Source organism: Diceros bicornis, chromosome 12, assembly GCF_020826845.1.
Source record: "Diceros bicornis minor isolate mBicDic1 chromosome 12, mDicBic1.mat.cur, whole genome shotgun sequence".
NCBI classification, from domain to species: Eukaryota; Metazoa; Chordata; class Mammalia; order Perissodactyla; family Rhinocerotidae; genus Diceros; species Diceros bicornis.
Genome location: NC_080751.1, coordinates 32650467 through 32667401, shown reverse-complemented (window position 1 = coordinate 32667401; position 16935 = coordinate 32650467). Strand labels below are relative to the sequence as shown.

The 16935-nt window shown below is 36.8% G+C and overlaps 1 protein-coding gene across 1 annotated transcript in view; it reads right to left on the bottom strand.

Annotated features, from left to right (window-relative positions):
- Positions 1–8329: 8329 nt before the first annotated feature.
- ASB3 (ankyrin repeat and SOCS box containing 3) overlaps positions 8330–16935 on the bottom strand; it is a 105517-nt gene continuing 96911 nt past the window's right edge. The window contains exon 10 of the mRNA XM_058551244.1: positions 8330–9237. Within this exon, the coding sequence (XP_058407227.1) occupies positions 9032–9237 (206 nt within the window). The 3' untranslated portion in view covers positions 8330–9031. The remainder of the gene's footprint in view (positions 9238–16935) is intronic.

The following is a 16935-nucleotide window of genomic DNA, read 5'->3' as shown; positions in this document are numbered from 1 at the left end:
TAATGGAAAAGAAAAAAGCATATAGAAATATAGTGTCGATTAATGGTAGTATCTCAATAAGTAGGGAAAAGATGGATTTTCTTATAAATGTTGTTAGGACACCTTGATAGTCACATAGACATCATTAAGAGTGGATCAATTCCTCCTACCAATATGAAAAGATGTTCCATCTTGCTCATTAGAGAAAAGCAAACCGAAACTACACTAACATGTATTTCTCACCCATGAGACCGGCAAATAGCCAAATATTTTACAGCTTTCTCTACTGGCACTCTCATACATTACCAGTACATACTATTTGCCTATGGATGGGAAATTGGCAATATCTAGCAAACTTGCATATGCATTTACGTTTTGACCCAGCAATCTCACTTCTAGAAATCTTCCAACGTTAAACCGGTAAAAATACGAACAACACAAAGTTATTCATCGCAGCATCATTTGTAACTGCACAAAACTAGAAATAATCCAAATGTCCATCAATAGGACAAGGTTGAATAAACTTTGGTATATCAGCACAGTTGCTGTAAAAAGAAATACTATTATGGAATTACCTCCAGGTTATATTATTAAGTGAAAAAAGTAAGATGGAGAAAACTGTATATACTATTCTTCTGCTTATCTAAGGAAGGGCTTTGAAAACATATGCTTATGTTTAAAATAAATTAAAAAATAAACTATAAATTATAAAAAGGATTCCTATGGGAAAGGGAGGAAATAGAATGAACAGGGCATAGAAGCCAGATTCCTCTGAATATACTTTTTTCTGTACATTTAACTTTGAACCATGTAAATATTACTCATAATCATAAAGCAAAATTAAAATTTAAAAACCCCTAAAAGACAAAATGAAAATGAAACACATGATCTTGTGCACTCAAGTGACTTAAAACACAACAGTTGGACTGTACCTAGCAAGATATGCCTAAGTAACAAAAAGAATTAGAGGGAAGGACAATTTTAAATCATTTTCACTAATATTATTGATGGTAGTATAAAAATTGTTATTCTGAGACTATTATGTGTAAAGCTTGTATAAAACAAATGGATAATTGTTGGTGTCATTGAGAAGTAGGATTTTCAGCATATAAGAAAGGAAATACACAGACGTAAGATCACTGAAGTTGAATTAAAAAAAAGGTAGTCCTGAATTTGAAGTATCAATATGAAGAATATGAACAAAATAGATACATATCCCTTAGTTCTGTTCACTGAACAAAGAATGATCAAACCAGTAGAAACGAACAACCCTAATGAACAACCCTAATGCCGACATTATTCTGTGTGTGTGTGTGTGTGTGTGTGTGTGTGTGTGTGTGTGTGTCTAATATGTATTATAGTCTATATAATACCATTTCTGAAAAAGTAAACAAAGCTCTTTGGAAAAATGGCTGATTCCAGGTCTGAAGAAGGAAATGTACAAGATAAACCTGGAACATCTCATTACCAGAAAACAAAGAAGCTATCAAAGATGACTTAAATACTAGCTAAGAATGGGACAATTTGAATATTAACAAGAGTAATAACTGCAATGGATTAGAACACATCAAAAATCCATGTTTATATTAATACTAAAAAAAGAAAAACTTATTGATCATCTTTAAAGGATATTAGAGAATCTATTCATTATACAAAAGAACCAAGCATTTTACTGTTTTTCCTGTATCTACTAGACATTAAGGTAACCAAATACTTAAGGAAAGTTCTCTTTTGGAAAGTATTACAGCTAATAAAATAAATAAAACTATAATGAATTAATGGATCTAGCTAATGACCACCAATGGCTGCTAACATCACTAGGAGAGAGAAAGTACCCAACACCTATGAAGCAGTACAGCAATTAAAAAAAAAAAGTGTATTGGTATCCAATCTGAATCTGATAAAGCCTCTACATCTAGGGCTGGTTTCATGAGTAGCATCTGCGCAATCACACAGGGCTCCGCTCTCGGAAGGGCCCCATGTTTGGTTTAATGCTCTGCTGTCCTCATCTTGAAATTTGAACAAAGGGTCCCAGATTTTCATTTTGAACTGGGCCCTGCAAACTATGTAGCCAGTCCTTGTCTACATCTGACTACCAATTTACAGGAAACAAAAGTATGGTGATTTAAAAAGATGTCTACAAATTTTTTGACATTCCTTCCCTCAAAAGGTAGAGGAGCCTAATTTCTCTCTCCTTGAGTATGAACTGTGCTTTATGGTTCACCTCTAATAGAATGTGTTGGAAATGATGGTGTGTGGCTCCCAAGAATACATCATAAAAGGCATGTGGCATTCACTTTGCTCTATCTCTAAGATCACTTGCTGGAGGAGAAGCCAGCTGACACATTAGGACGGGAGCACATGTATGGAGAGGTCCATGTGGTGAGGAACCAAGGGCTCCAGCCACAGCCAAGTGAGTGAGCCATCCTGGAGTGTATCCTTCAGCCCCAAGCCTTTAGAGCACTGAAACCTCAGCTTAACGGTTTCAGTGCAACCTCACGACAGATCCTAAGCCATAACCATTCAGTTTATGCCACTCTTGAATGCCTGACCCACAAAAACTGTGTGAGGTAAAGTTAATTATTGTTTTAAGCTGCTAAGTTTTGAGGCAATTTATTACACAGGATTATATAACTAATACAAGAAAAAACAGGGAACATATTAAATGACAGCAGTGGGATGCAATCAGCAAAATCCAGGCCATAGGAAACACTACAGGAAAATAACCTAGTATCTTCAACCAAAAAATTTCAAAGAAAAAACATCACATCACAGTGTTATTTTTGGATCTCAATTTAAGCAAACCATTTAAAAAGTTACAGGAGGAGGTAGCCCGGTGGCATAGTGGTTAAGTTCACACACTCCACTTCAGCAGCCTGAGGTTCACAGGTTTGGATCCTGAGCACAGACCTACACACCACTCATCAAGCCATACTGTGGCGGCTTCCTACATACAAAACAGAGGAAGACTGGCACAGATGTTAGCTCAGTGACGATCTTCCTCAAGCAAAAAGAGGAAGATTGGCAACAGATGTTAGCTCAGGGCCAATCTTCCTCACCAGAAAAAAAAAAAAGTCACAGGACAAATTTAAAACATGTAAATACTGACTGGATATTTGATATTAAGAAATTATTGATTTTTTTCAGGAAAGTGTAAAGATGGTATTACAGTTATGTTTTTAAAAGGGAGTCTGACTTCTAGAGATACATACTAAAATATGTATGGAATTTGCTTCAAAATGGCTATGGGAGAGAGGGGATTGATGGGGAAAAGGAAATAAGAGTGGTCATGAATTGATAATTATCAAAGCTGGGTGATGGGAACATGAAAGTTCATTGCACTATTCTCTATTTTTTATATGCTTGAAATTTTCCATAATAAAAATATAAAAAATAAGTATGCACTTATATCAATACAAATAAACAAATACCACACTATGAAGAGTGGGCTTAATAAAACCAAATAATTACAAGTAAGATGAAGACCATAAGGATTTGAATGTTTTATTGTCTAAAGCAAAGTAAATAATTTTTAAGCGTCAAAATCAAAACCTACACTACACACTACTAACTACTGTATCTATTTATGGAACTACTCTAGCTTGGAATTGATATCTTTGGCACATATTATTTGATCCAATATTCTGTAATAACCTCAGAAGTATTATGCCTTCTTTTTAACTGTTTGATTCAAATCATAGTCATATTTAGTTACCAGATGGAGTTTCTTCTTCACCTACTCCATCATGTTAGAAAAAGAGTGTAAATTAGCACGTTATAATGACTCATGATAGACTTTTATCATCCACACAAGAAAGCAGTGAAGAGAAGGTTATGCTAACCATTTGATGGTAAAAGAGACATAAACAGATGCTATTCACAAGTCTCAGTGCGCCAACGGCAATTACCACCTGTTCTGCTTCATCTATTAGTGCTATGCATGAAAAAGAAGCCAAGAGACAAGAAAACCACGCAGACACTAATCTTTACCACAACAATGGTATTTCAAATTCCTTCATTAAAAATACATACCATGCATAGTTATAATAGAGTAATGCAAAGGATATGCAATTGCATGACTATCCTGGGCTGAAACCAGATAACTAGCACAGGTTCACAAAGGTCTCACCTCCATTCTCTTCTTTCCTTTACAAATAGGAAGGAGGAGTTGTTTGCTTCATGCAGATGTCTTAGGAAAAGAATCAACGCGGAAATGCCTCAATATTTCTCATTCTTACCAAGTCAGAATTTGTGATAACTCATGGCTTAAGCCCCGCTGCAGGTATCATTAACATGATAAAGAAAAGGCTTGATCAGGTACAAAATTGCAAAGGTGGTTTGATTTTAAATATGAAAAAAAAAACCTCCTCAAACTTGTGTATAAATTTTAAAAAACCTAAAAGAAAGAAAATATTCCAGGGCCGGCCCCGTGGCTTAGCGGTTAAGTGCGCGCGCTCTGCTGCTGGTGGCCCGGGTTCGGATCCCGGGTGCGCACTGACGCACCACTTCTCCGGCCATGCTGAGGCCGCATCCCACATACAGCAACTAGAAGGATGTGCAGCTATGACATACAACTATCTACTGGGGCTTTGGGGGGAAAATAAATAAATAAAATCTTTAAAAAAAAAAAAAAATTCCAACATATAGGTTAACATTAATACTTGGTCAAGATAATAGAACTATGGCTCCATCTTCCTTCCTGAATTTTACAATATTTTTTTTAATATGTGCTAGTATTGTTACCGCTATATAAGAATTTTAAAAGATTTTTATTAGCATAGGGACAGGCTACTAGATGTCTTCTACTTAAAATTTAAATGTTTTACTCACTAAAGCAACCAAAGAAGATATGTACTTAAAATCTGTGCCCAAAGTATATGTTTCCATAAAAAATATAATTCAGACTGGCCTCCTCTCAGTATAAATTACTGACATGTTGTTGCAAATAAGGCTATACATTTTTCTACCAATATGTCACAAAAATACTAAGCATAATTATTTCCCTGTCTCATTAAAACCACAGGTTTTTATTGACTCCAACAAAAAGCTCACTTACTGCAAGGTATTGTGTTTCAATGACCACCTGTCACTTAATAACAATTATAATAATTACAAATGAAAATAAACAGACTTTAGCCTCAAAGAGAAAAACATGAAAGAGAAAGCAAAGCAAGAAATCTCAACAGTGGCACACAGGAATATTGTTTTCCTTAAATGTTTTGCTAAAAAATGGAAAAGGATGGGGGCGAGCCCAGTGGCATAGTGGTTAAGTTCACGTGCTCTGCTTCGGCAAGCCGGGGTTCAAAGGTCCGGATCCCAGGCATAGACCTACGCACCGCTTGTCAAGCCATGCTGTGGCAGTCATCCCACATAAAGTAGAGGAAGATGGACACAGATGTTAGCTCGGGGCTAATCTTCCTCACAAAAAAAAAGAAAAATCCAAGCATGTTTATAAAACTACCATGATAGTCTCTAAGCCCTCACACATGGGCCATATTTACCTGAAGTCATAAACACTGCCTTCTCCTGGAGAGAATGTGTAGGTGTAAACTCAGGATCCAACATTAGCTCTAAACAGAGTATGGCACTCCTTTCCTGATGCAGGTACACTCCCTCTCAGTTGTCTTTGAGATAACCACCTCAGGTCATATTGAGCCTTGGGTAATGGAATCTCTGGGTTTGAGATCTCATCTACACATGAGTCTTGATACCTCAGTTGTGTTTGACTGGCTGGTCGGGAGAAGGGAGAAGGCAAGTGCTCTCGTAGAGGAAACTCAGGGGAATTAATAGTACCCAAGGTGCACTTATTATGTTCCCAGCTCACAGGAAAAGCTTTAGAGATCCCTTTGGCTTAGAGATCCTCTTTAAATTGAGTATTTAAATAAAGCCAGTAGGCTGAGCTTCCATTTGCTTGCTATAGAGGATGAACTCATGAAACTGGAAGGCGGCAGCGCGTAGTTTTATTGGTTACTCCCCCAAACTGTTAGATCTAAAGCATTTGATCGTAAAACTGAAAATGGCCACCTTACTAGCAACTTCACTAGCCCTTCACCCATTCCCACCATTTAAAATCTTTCCACAACAGTACTAGGCATCTGCTGGCAATAATTGCACCAAGAGTTCCTCTTCAAACAAATATTTCTATGACTAATTAAGAAATATAATTAGAGGTCTATACCTTTGAGAATACAGGAGTATAAAAGTGAAAGGTAAACTTAGATGGATTTTCTCAACTTCTTTCTATACCCCGTACTGACAGAACCATCAAGGTCACTATTCCAGAGAAGACATGTAGTTATTTACATTCTTATTACAGTCATTTTTATAGGTTTTTGAGGACCAACAAAATTACAGTAGAATTTTACGGAGTAACGAATCAAAAATACTCAGCTGTCTTCAAACTGTACCTGATATAATTTAACCTGAAGATCTGTAAAACATCACAATTTTCACACGTTTACAGATGGACTTAAGTGGGAAGAACAGATCTAAAGTTAGAGATATCAACTGGTCCATGTGACATAACACTTAGGCTGCCTATCAAGGATTATCACTGTCACAGGTGGCCATGGGACACAGGAAGTGTGTAATTGATCTCTGGGAAGTAGGACCACCAGAAAGCTACATATCAAGACACTTGCTACCCAGCGAAAGGGAGATAGAAATTTAAAGAAACAACGTTCTGGTTACCACTATTACATCAAACGATCATAGAAAGATATCCTATGACAGGAAGGATCAGCAGGAAAAATACTTAAAGGATAACATCCGATCAAGGAAGGGAGAACTCGAGGCAATTGTTATTAAAACTGATTTGTGCCCTGTTCTGATAATATGTACCACCATTAGAGAACTACTATATGGAGTTCGTCACTAGGCTATTGTGACTTTATTTTTGTGTTTGTGTGAGGAGGATTAGCCCTGAGGTAACATCCGTCCGTGCCAATCCTCATCTTTTTGCTTAGGAAGATCAGCCCTGGGCTAACCTCCCTGCCCATCTTCCTCTACTTTATATTGGACACCGCCACAGCATGGCTTGACAAGCGGTGTGTCGGTCCGTGCCCTGGATCCGAACAAGCAAACCCCGGGCCACAGAAGGGGAGGGCGCAAACTTAATCGCTATGCCACCGGGCCAGCCCCTATTGTGACTTTAAACTGAGATTACAGTAACTTCGTGCATGCAGGGCAGGGCTTAAGCTTCACACTAAGTACATATATCATTTTGATCAGAAGCTGTAACTATAGCTCACCTACATTTAGATACTTTTAGATTAGATTTCTCACTGAGTCCTCATTATAAACCATAAAGCCATAAATTTTTCACTATAAAAGTCTAAAAGAAATATACATTGCATACAGTAAGTAAAATCATTTATGTTTTAAATACCAAGGGCTTTTAAGTATCCTGAAATATTAATTTTCAGTTTTAAGAACAAGAGCTCAGTAAGTTATGCATAGTTGAATTTTTATTACATATTTGAACATGAACAAAAACACATGAAAAGATTCACTCTCAAATGTAAACATTCTATGTACATTTGGCCTTAACAAAAAAAACTGGTTATGTTAAAAGAGACTTAGGGTTTGAAAAAATAAAGATTAGGACAACATTTAAAAAATACTCTATAGTATATACATTCCTGGAATTTCTTTATTAAGTATGAGAATTCCCACCTGGTTTTCCATATCTACCTTATTTCTACCATTATATCCATACTCATACTCTATCTCCACCCCACAGGCAACAAGGATAGCTTTAATCTGTACTGAGTTCAGTCATCAACGCCTCCATCATTTGGTCTGTCTTCATCACTGCTTTTATCAAACAGCAAAGGCCTATCAGAGATGCACCTGGATGACCCACTCCCATCTATTTTAAGCCACAGAATCCCAAAAGAACAGAAGACTTGCCTTCCTTTGGACCCCATTTCTAGTCATCTGTTATGACAGAAGTGCTTTCATAACCTTTCTCTCAAGGCTGGCCCCCACAGCCTTGAATCATAACTCGATCCAGTGTTTAGTCCTCTGACTCTAGATTCAGATCGAGCAATTGTAAAACCAATGAGGCAGTGGCTCACTAACCTAGGATTCTGAGGTCTAAATTTCATGGACTATTTGATAACCTATCTTGATAACAAAAAGGAAAAACAGAATAATATTAGTAGAATTGGCAATCATTGCCTTATAGGATCAAAGCTGCCCTCTGATTTGGAGGCTGAGTGGAGCTTGTTTTATTTGATACCGAGTGCCTCAAGAATACATACCTTTCTTTCTTTAAAGATGACACCAGAGAAACGCCCCTCCCAGCCTCCTGACTAGCATTCTAAATGCAGTAAAATGCTCATTTACCTCAATACAGACCGAATTTTTTTTCAACTGAGCATATCTTTGAGTTTAGGTCTGTTCTTGCCTTAGCAGAAATGGAGTCTTTTTTTAGCCAAAGAGAGTCTCGAGGAATTGGGGGAAAAAAACAATAGCAAAATGATTCATTTTCTACATTCTTTAAAAAAAAATTTCTCCCGAGTTTACCTGTGAAAAGCCAGTGAACATCAGTTTTTCATAAAAGTGACTGAATTAAGAGATGAGAATGGAATATAATTCTTTCATAAACATAAGAGATATTCAACCTCAAATAAAATAATAATAATAATATTCAAGCCCACTGTGAGTTCATGTCCAGGGAAGTTTTATGCATTCTATTATAAGCTCCCAGCTCTAGGTAAACACAGAATCACAGGCGGAAATACTCCATGTTTAGCACTAGAAGTGGCATTACAGTTCATTAACAGAATATACCAGAAAATGGTTAGGTAAATGAATATTACAACATAAAATGTACTGGTGATAAAACTGCAATAAAGTAACATAAGTGAGGTTTACAATATTTTTTTTTTAACCAAGGAGCCCAGGGGTAAACATTTGCATTAAACTATTGTCCGCCAAAACCTAACCAACCACAAAAACAAAAATCATCTTTTATGACTATTAAATCATGAAGAATTCGTATTCCATGACTTTTGGTCTTGGTGGTTTTCAGAGTAAGTAGGCTGTGTTAAGTAGCTTTGCTGATTTCTCCATCTTGAATAACGGCCAGTTCTGGAACTTCATGCGTCCTCAGAACCTCTGCATAGAGCAAATAATTATGTAGGCTTCTGGGAAGGGGCAACTGACAGATAAAACTGTCAGATCGTAGGTGTCCTGGTTTCAGACTGGACCGAATTTCCAAACGACAAAGGTGGGTCAGGGATGGAACAGAGGCTGGAGAAACAAATAAAAAAAGAATGACGAAAATTTTTTAGACAGAAAGATATAATAGTATATTAAGACAAATGCCTTTTTCTCCCCCCCGCCCCCCATTTCTGTGTAGTAAAAGAGAAGTGATATGCTACTTAGACTTACTTTTGAAAGAAGATTACTTGGGCCAGAATGACCACAATAACTTTATTTATTTATTCTTTTTACAGCCTTCACATGGTTCCTCTCCCTCCAGTTGCCGCCCACACATTCAAAGTCAGTGCCCAGGGCCAAATAAAACTAAATGTTCGGACTGGCCCCATGGCCTGGCGGTGAAGTGCGCGCGCTCCGCTACTGGCGGCCCGGGTTCGGATCCCAGGCGCACTCCGACGCACCACTTCTCCGGCCATGCTGAGGCCGCATCCCACATACAGCAACTAGAAGGATGTGCAACTATGACATACAACTATCTACTGGGGCTTTGGGGAAAAAAAGGAGGAGGACTGGCAAAAGATGTTAGCTCAGAGCCGGTCTTCCTCAGCAAAAAGAGGAGGATTAGCATGGATGTTAGCTCAGGGCTGATCTTACTCACAAAAAAAAAAAAAAAAAAAAAAAAAACAACTAAATGTTCAAATTCTAAAGATCTGGCAATACCAATCAGAACTTAAGAAATGGATGAACTAACTTTAGAAATGACGAAGCTCGCAGCAGCAAATGCTACATCCCTCTTACTGTTTCATTGCAAATGGTCTCCAGACCTACCACATCAAGTGAATAAATGTGTAGCTTACCAAAGTTTTTCTCTTTTTATCCATGACATGGAATGAAATTTTAAAAGTGACCCAGAGAGAAAAGGAACATTTATTGAGTGCCAACTATGCCATATGCCCATCATTTCACACACATTCTCTTTTTATCTTCATTAACTCTATGAGGTATCATCATGCTCTTATAAAGATAAGAAAACAGAGGTTTAAGTAACTTTCCAAAGGCCATACATCTAGTACATAGTAGAGCCAGCAGTCAAACTCAAGTGCATCTGACCCCAAAGCATGTGTGTGTACACGTGCACGTGCTAAAACCCTGTTACCAAAAGCTCATTACCACTTAAAGGATAATCCACATGCACTTAACTAAGAATCATAAGACAGCAGTTTCATTTTCCAAGATGTAAAGTGTTAACTAAAGAAGTTTATGTCCATGGAAACTGAGAGTACTAAAAACAGCTAGTGGTTTTATGTGAAACAAATCTAACGTCTTTTGTTAGTCCAAGAAATCTTCTATAAATCGCCATGAAATGTAACAATAATTAACAGTCCAGGATCAGAGCAGCAAAGACAAGTACTATCAAGAACCCAGCTGGTCTGACTCCAAGTCTAGGGTTCTTTAAACTGTAATACCCCATAGGGCCTGAAATATACTAATTCTCTGACATCTTCAACATCTTCTAAACCACTGAAGTCAATCTATCATCTTACATTTCAGTTTAAGCTTATTGGTGTAAGTTTAGTTTAGTTTATTCAGAGTTTGGGAAACTCCTCAAACCACAGTGTTTCAAAATGCCAAATAAGAAAAGCAAAAGAGTTATCTGATTTTGAACATAAAACCTGAGTCTAAGAGAAGATGATAAATGAAGAATCATCACACTCACCTCTAAGATGGGAAAACACAGGTAAAGGGAGCACTGGAAGGATTAACAGGAATAGGTACAGAGAGCACGCCCAAACTGCAACCCCTCCTAGTTTTCCAAAAGAGTAATCAGGGTGAATCTCAACAAGTAGGTTGACCATGCGCAACTATTACATATACGGAAGCCCTCTTACCCAGTGAGATCAGGAACAATAATTGGTCCTAATGTCACTGGGTATGCCTAAACGTAATAAAAGTTTTGGAAATAAGCATAACTGATTCTTGGTAAGCACACAACTCAGCCAGTAGGGACAAAAGCATGTTGGCATACTAGAGAGTAGCCTATCAGCTGCAAACACTGAGCATGCCCTGGACACAGTTGGATGGACTGACAGAGGAAATGACAAGACTGCAGTGCATGGGTTAAAGTGAGGTTGGTTAAAAGAATTTTTACTTATATTCAGTTGGAGTTTAATATGTTCTTGTTAAATTGAAATCTCTTCATTCTGCACATTCTTGTTATTATAGATACTTATATCACACCCAGAAGGAAGATAAAGGACGGTTGTGCAACCTAGAAGAGAGCTGCTCACTCAGGACTAAGGGATCCTTAATGCATCTCCAGCTTCTCCAATTTGACAGACTATATTGACTTACAAACTCCTCAGGCTGCAGAGTTCTTCTGGCTACCCGACAGCCTTCTGCAGCACTGACAAGCCTTTCCAGGTCATCTGACTACACCACTGTAGCCCTACCTTAAAAGCTAAAAAAACCATTTGTTTGTTTATGCTAATACGTGTGTGGAAGCTTAATCATTTGTGATCAAGCCAAACTGGACCAGTACACATTTGTTATAGGATGCTTAGGTAACTTGTCCATGTTGACACTGTACATCAACAACATAGCTGACACTAGATCCAACTGATCTGACTCCAAGTCTACAGTTCTTTAAACTGTGATAAGCCCAAAATAATTCTCTAACATCTTCTAAACCAGTAAAACTACCATCAGTTTCAGAAGATCTATCCATTTAATAATTTAAAAAGGAGAGGGTATAGTCAGATATTGGTTCCAGTTTTAATTGCACCATTTCGGTTTTCCTCCTGCAAGCACAATAAACCATTGGCCTGATGAACAATTAGAGGTAAGAACTGTATTCATTCGAACCAAGGGAGTCTTTCAACTGTAGATTATTAACATAGACAATAATATACCCATCAGTGCCATCTTAGTTTAATGTCAGTGAATACTAAGGGGATTTTTATAATCATATATGCAATATTTCAAAGCACGCCAAACTTCCTATGAAAGTTTTAGTGATGCATAGTATTTCCAGATGTGTTGCCACCAGGCTAAGAGAGTCACGCCTGGAATTTATAACATGAAAAAAGCCCAGAAGCTGTGTGTAAAACGTACTTTCATGAAAACCTGTTAAAACCAGATTTTAATTTGTTAAATAAATCTCTTTCTTCTTGGATTATGCTACTGATTGTAGGCTAGAAAATTATATCTGAAACCATATATACTTTTAAGTCACTTTTCTGACCCAATCATTTTCAATTTAGGATGTTAAACCTAGTTTATCTATAGCTCTATTAGCAGACAAGCAACCTCGAACTTTTCATTCCCATATAGAATTCTTCAATTTTGTTCATTTTGTTATATGTACTGACAGAACAGTCAAAATAAAAGGCTACATATAATATGTTTTATTAAATCAAAACAATGATCAAAATAAAGTCCACAATTCTTAATTCATTATGCTTATTAACGCCAACTTTACTATAGCACATAACTACATGTATATCATACATACTCACTATCTAAATTTTCCACAACCAGTCATCTCTAGCCTGCCCTCATATCATCAAATGATCTATATATATGGGTCATTTGCATGGTTTTTTCCACATCAAATGTATTCATTCAACTTCTGGGCCATCTACTAGAATTTATAATTTCACCATTAATATACTGTCTTTCTGGTTGGCTTCCATCTTTTTGTTCCCAGTCCTTTTTTTTTTTTTTTTGTGAGGGAGATCAGCCCTGAGCTAACATCCTTGCTAATCCTCCTCTTTTTGCTGAGGAAGACCAGCTCTGAGCTAACATCTATTGCCAATCCTCCTCCTTTTTTTTTTTCCCCCCCAAAGCCCCAGTAGATAGTTGTACGTCATAGGTGCACAGCCTTCTAGTTGCTGTATGTGGGACGCGGCCTCAGCATGGCCGGAGAAGCAGCGCGTCGGTGCGCACCCGGGATCCAAACCCGGGCCGCCAGTAGCGGAGCGCGCTCACTAAACCACTAAGCCAGCGGGCCGGCCCCCAGTCTTTCTTAATTTACTTATACAGTCTCTCTCTTCCACTGATCACAACTAAAAACTCTAGACAAAATACAAAAAGCAACTGCCTGAGGACTCTGAAAAATAAATACTAGATTAGGGCAGAAAATCAAAACTTGAAGAATGACCAGTAGAATAGCAATGAATGGAATGAATGGAAAGAGTACCATCCAGTACTAAGCCCTGTACTGGAGTTGAGGAGCCATTATTAATTAGTTGCGAGACCTTGGGCAAGTCATTTAAATATTTGAATCTTCATTTCCTCTTCTGTAAAATGGGCATAATGACTATCTATAAAATGGACATAATGACATCTCTCTGCATCAAAAGGTTGTTGATGAGGTTCAAGGTAGAACACATTGAACCTTGCAAAAGCATTTCATATGCTTGCAAAAGTATTTTACAAACTGTAAAATATCATACAAATCCTAGACACAATCTAATCTAGTGATCTCCAAATGTTTTGTCTGCACATCCAATTAGTAAAAACTCTTTGAGTACATAACCCCAATTTATGGATATTTACATATAAATTACATGTGTATATTACTAAATTAACATTATTTGCACTATAAAAAATTAAAAGAATAAGTTAAAATAAAATATATATTAAATAATTTCATTTATTAAAAGTATAAAACCCTTTTTGCTTTTACTAAATATATTAATATTTTAACAAGAGCAAGGTGATTGACTATGCTTTATTAATTTAATTCTTAGTGACTTGGCAATTCCAAGAGTTGGTTCTAGGTCCAGTTTATTTTGATACTTGGTTACAAGGGCTGATGTAGTTGAAAAACATCTTACAAAAGCATGTAGGTCCAAATGGGAGGAGCACACTGTGGCTTAGCTGAACTAATCAGGATACTATCCTATCCCATCTACGAATTATGCAGAAGTTTTTTATCAAAATTCATCTGGTAAATTTCTATTTCTCCTGATATCAATCAGTTTATATGCTAATTAGAAAGTTTAACTTTTTTACATTTTTATTAAATGCATTCAAAACCCAGGGAAACTGTTTCCAAGTACTTTAAATGTGTCAATATGAGAGTTTTTCTAGGTCACACACATTGTTTTTGGCAAGAAAATTCATAACAACAGAATATATAGATAAATAGAACATATATATAAATAGAAATATTTCCCAGCATCTCTTTTCAAAATCATCTCCCCATAGCAAAGTTTCTTTCAGAAAGCAGTTTCTTTCTCACTCAGTTAAAATGTCATCTTTTATTTGCAAACCATACATCTGATAAGGGGTTAATCACAAAATATATAAAGAACTCATGCATCTCAACAACAAAAAAACTACCAACCCAATTAAAAAATGGGCAAAAGACCTGAACAGACATTTCTCCAAAGAAGATATACAGATGGCCAACAGGCACATGAAAAGATGTTCAACATCATTAACTATCAGGGAAATGCAAATCAAAACTACAATGAGGTATCACCTCACGCCCGTCAGAATGGCTATAATTAACAAGACAGGAAACAACAAGTGTTGGAGAGGATATGGATAGAAGGGAACTCGCATACACTGCTGGTGGGAGTGCAAACTGGTGCAGCCACTACGGAAAACAGTATGGCGATTCCTCAAAAAATCAAGGATAGAACTACCATATGATCCAGCTATTCCACTGCTGGGTATTTATCCAAACAACTTGAAAACACCCACGCGTAAAGATACATGCACCCCTGTGTTCATTGCAGCGTTATTCACAATAGCTAAGACTTGGAAGCAACCTAAGTGCCCATCAAGGGACGAACGGATAAAGAAGATGTGGTATATATACACAATGCAATACTACTCAGCCATAAGAAACGATGAAATCTAGCCATTTGTGACAACATGGATGGACATTGAGGGTATTATGCAAAGTGAAATAACTCAGAGGGAGAAGGTCAAATACCGTATGATCTCCCTCATTAAGTAGTAGATAGTAACAACAACAAACAAACTCATAGAGACAGAGATTGGATTGGTGGTTACCAGAGGGGAAGCGGGGAGAGAGGAGGGCAAAAGGGATAGTTCGGCATGTGTGTGTGGTGAGGGGTTGTAATTAGTATTTGGGTGGTGAACATGATGTAATCTATGCAGAAATAGAAGTATAATGATGTACATCTGAAATTTATACAATGTTATAAACCAATGTTACTGCAATAAACAAAAATAAATAAATAAAAAAATAATAAAATCTAGCGAAGTGAAAAATAAAAAAACCAAGATGTTGAACTTTTTCCAGCTTGATCAGCCAATATCTGTATTTATATACTGTATCTATGAAATCTATAAAGCGAGGATTTTCTTTAAAATTTTTATTTACCATAAAAAATAATAAAATGTCATCTTTACTTTAAATCAATAGAATTTTTAGAAAATATGAACTAGGTTTCATACTACTGATAACTATTTATCACCAAGGAACAAAAAGGTTAAGAAAACTGAAACAGTCGTATTTTTGAAAAGAAAAGTACATAATTCATCTTTAAGTTCAAGGACTCTTATATATTGTGTCACAAGAGAACGAGCAAATCTCTGTATGTATAAACAATAATCATCATCACTCCCATCTCATTATAAAGTACTACAAAGACTCTAATATATTTTAAAGGTCATGTTTTTATAAAATTATCCACAACAGTATTACTTTGTGCAATTCTGGTTTCAACTCCTTTCCTGTATTAGTCTGACTATTAATGATGCAATAAACTCATTTCATGTATGATGTTATCTCTATTTCCTTACATTTACAGAAAAATAAGCCACTCCATCAGTAGTCATTCTTATATAGCTTTTCCAAAAAAACGTTTTTCTAGTAAATAAGTCATTACTGTTGCAAATATATCCTTTCTGGCACACATTTCCTTCGGTGGCTCTCAGAAAAGTAACTGTCTATTTTCTTATCGAAAGAGAATCTGAAATACCCTAAGCTGAGACATGTTATAAATAGTATATATCTTCTTCCAACTTAATATACCATACTTCCTACCTGCAAGGTTACTTTTTTACTCTTTTCTTTAACTCTTAAGCAATGTTTTCTATGCTCCTTTCAACAATATTTGCTATCAAGGAATGCATTCTACTTTGTCCCCATATTTTTTCAGCCAGTTTTACTGTGGCAGCAAGAACATGTATTTTCCCAATGGTATGTGATTTTTTTTCTTTTCACTATTGATCAGAAAACTTAAAAAGAGTTCTAAGTATCTATAATTATGTTTAGTAAATTACCCCCATTCTTTCATAAACAAATTCACCTACGTCTAGAACACTGTACAGAACACTCTCTCCACCTCTCGTCCTCACAGAAGCTGATTCCCTAGGAAATCACTTCTTCGATCAATTCTACAACAGAATTTTCTCATTCTTCTACACCTTGTCACGCCTATCACAAGGTCTCGGAGGCAATTTTAGCATTCTCACAGCTCTTCTAGACCCATGCTTCTCCGTCTTTACATTCCCACACACACCACCTCCTGTCCCTCCAGAGTTTGCTCCTCTACCCTCCACTGCATCAAGTCTTTAACATCACTGAGACATCGGGTCCCCTGACGCCTGCCATCTAGTCTACCACGCCCCTTCGTTTCTCATTTCTTGCCCTATCTAGACTGGAGTCCATGGGCCCATCCCTTATGTTATTCTGTTTTATCATCCTCAATTCTTCTGTATCTGCCCTGACAATCGCAAGGATCAATCTAAACATTTTCCTTCCGCACCTCAATACAGAGAAAGGGAAGAAGTACTGGGAAAAAA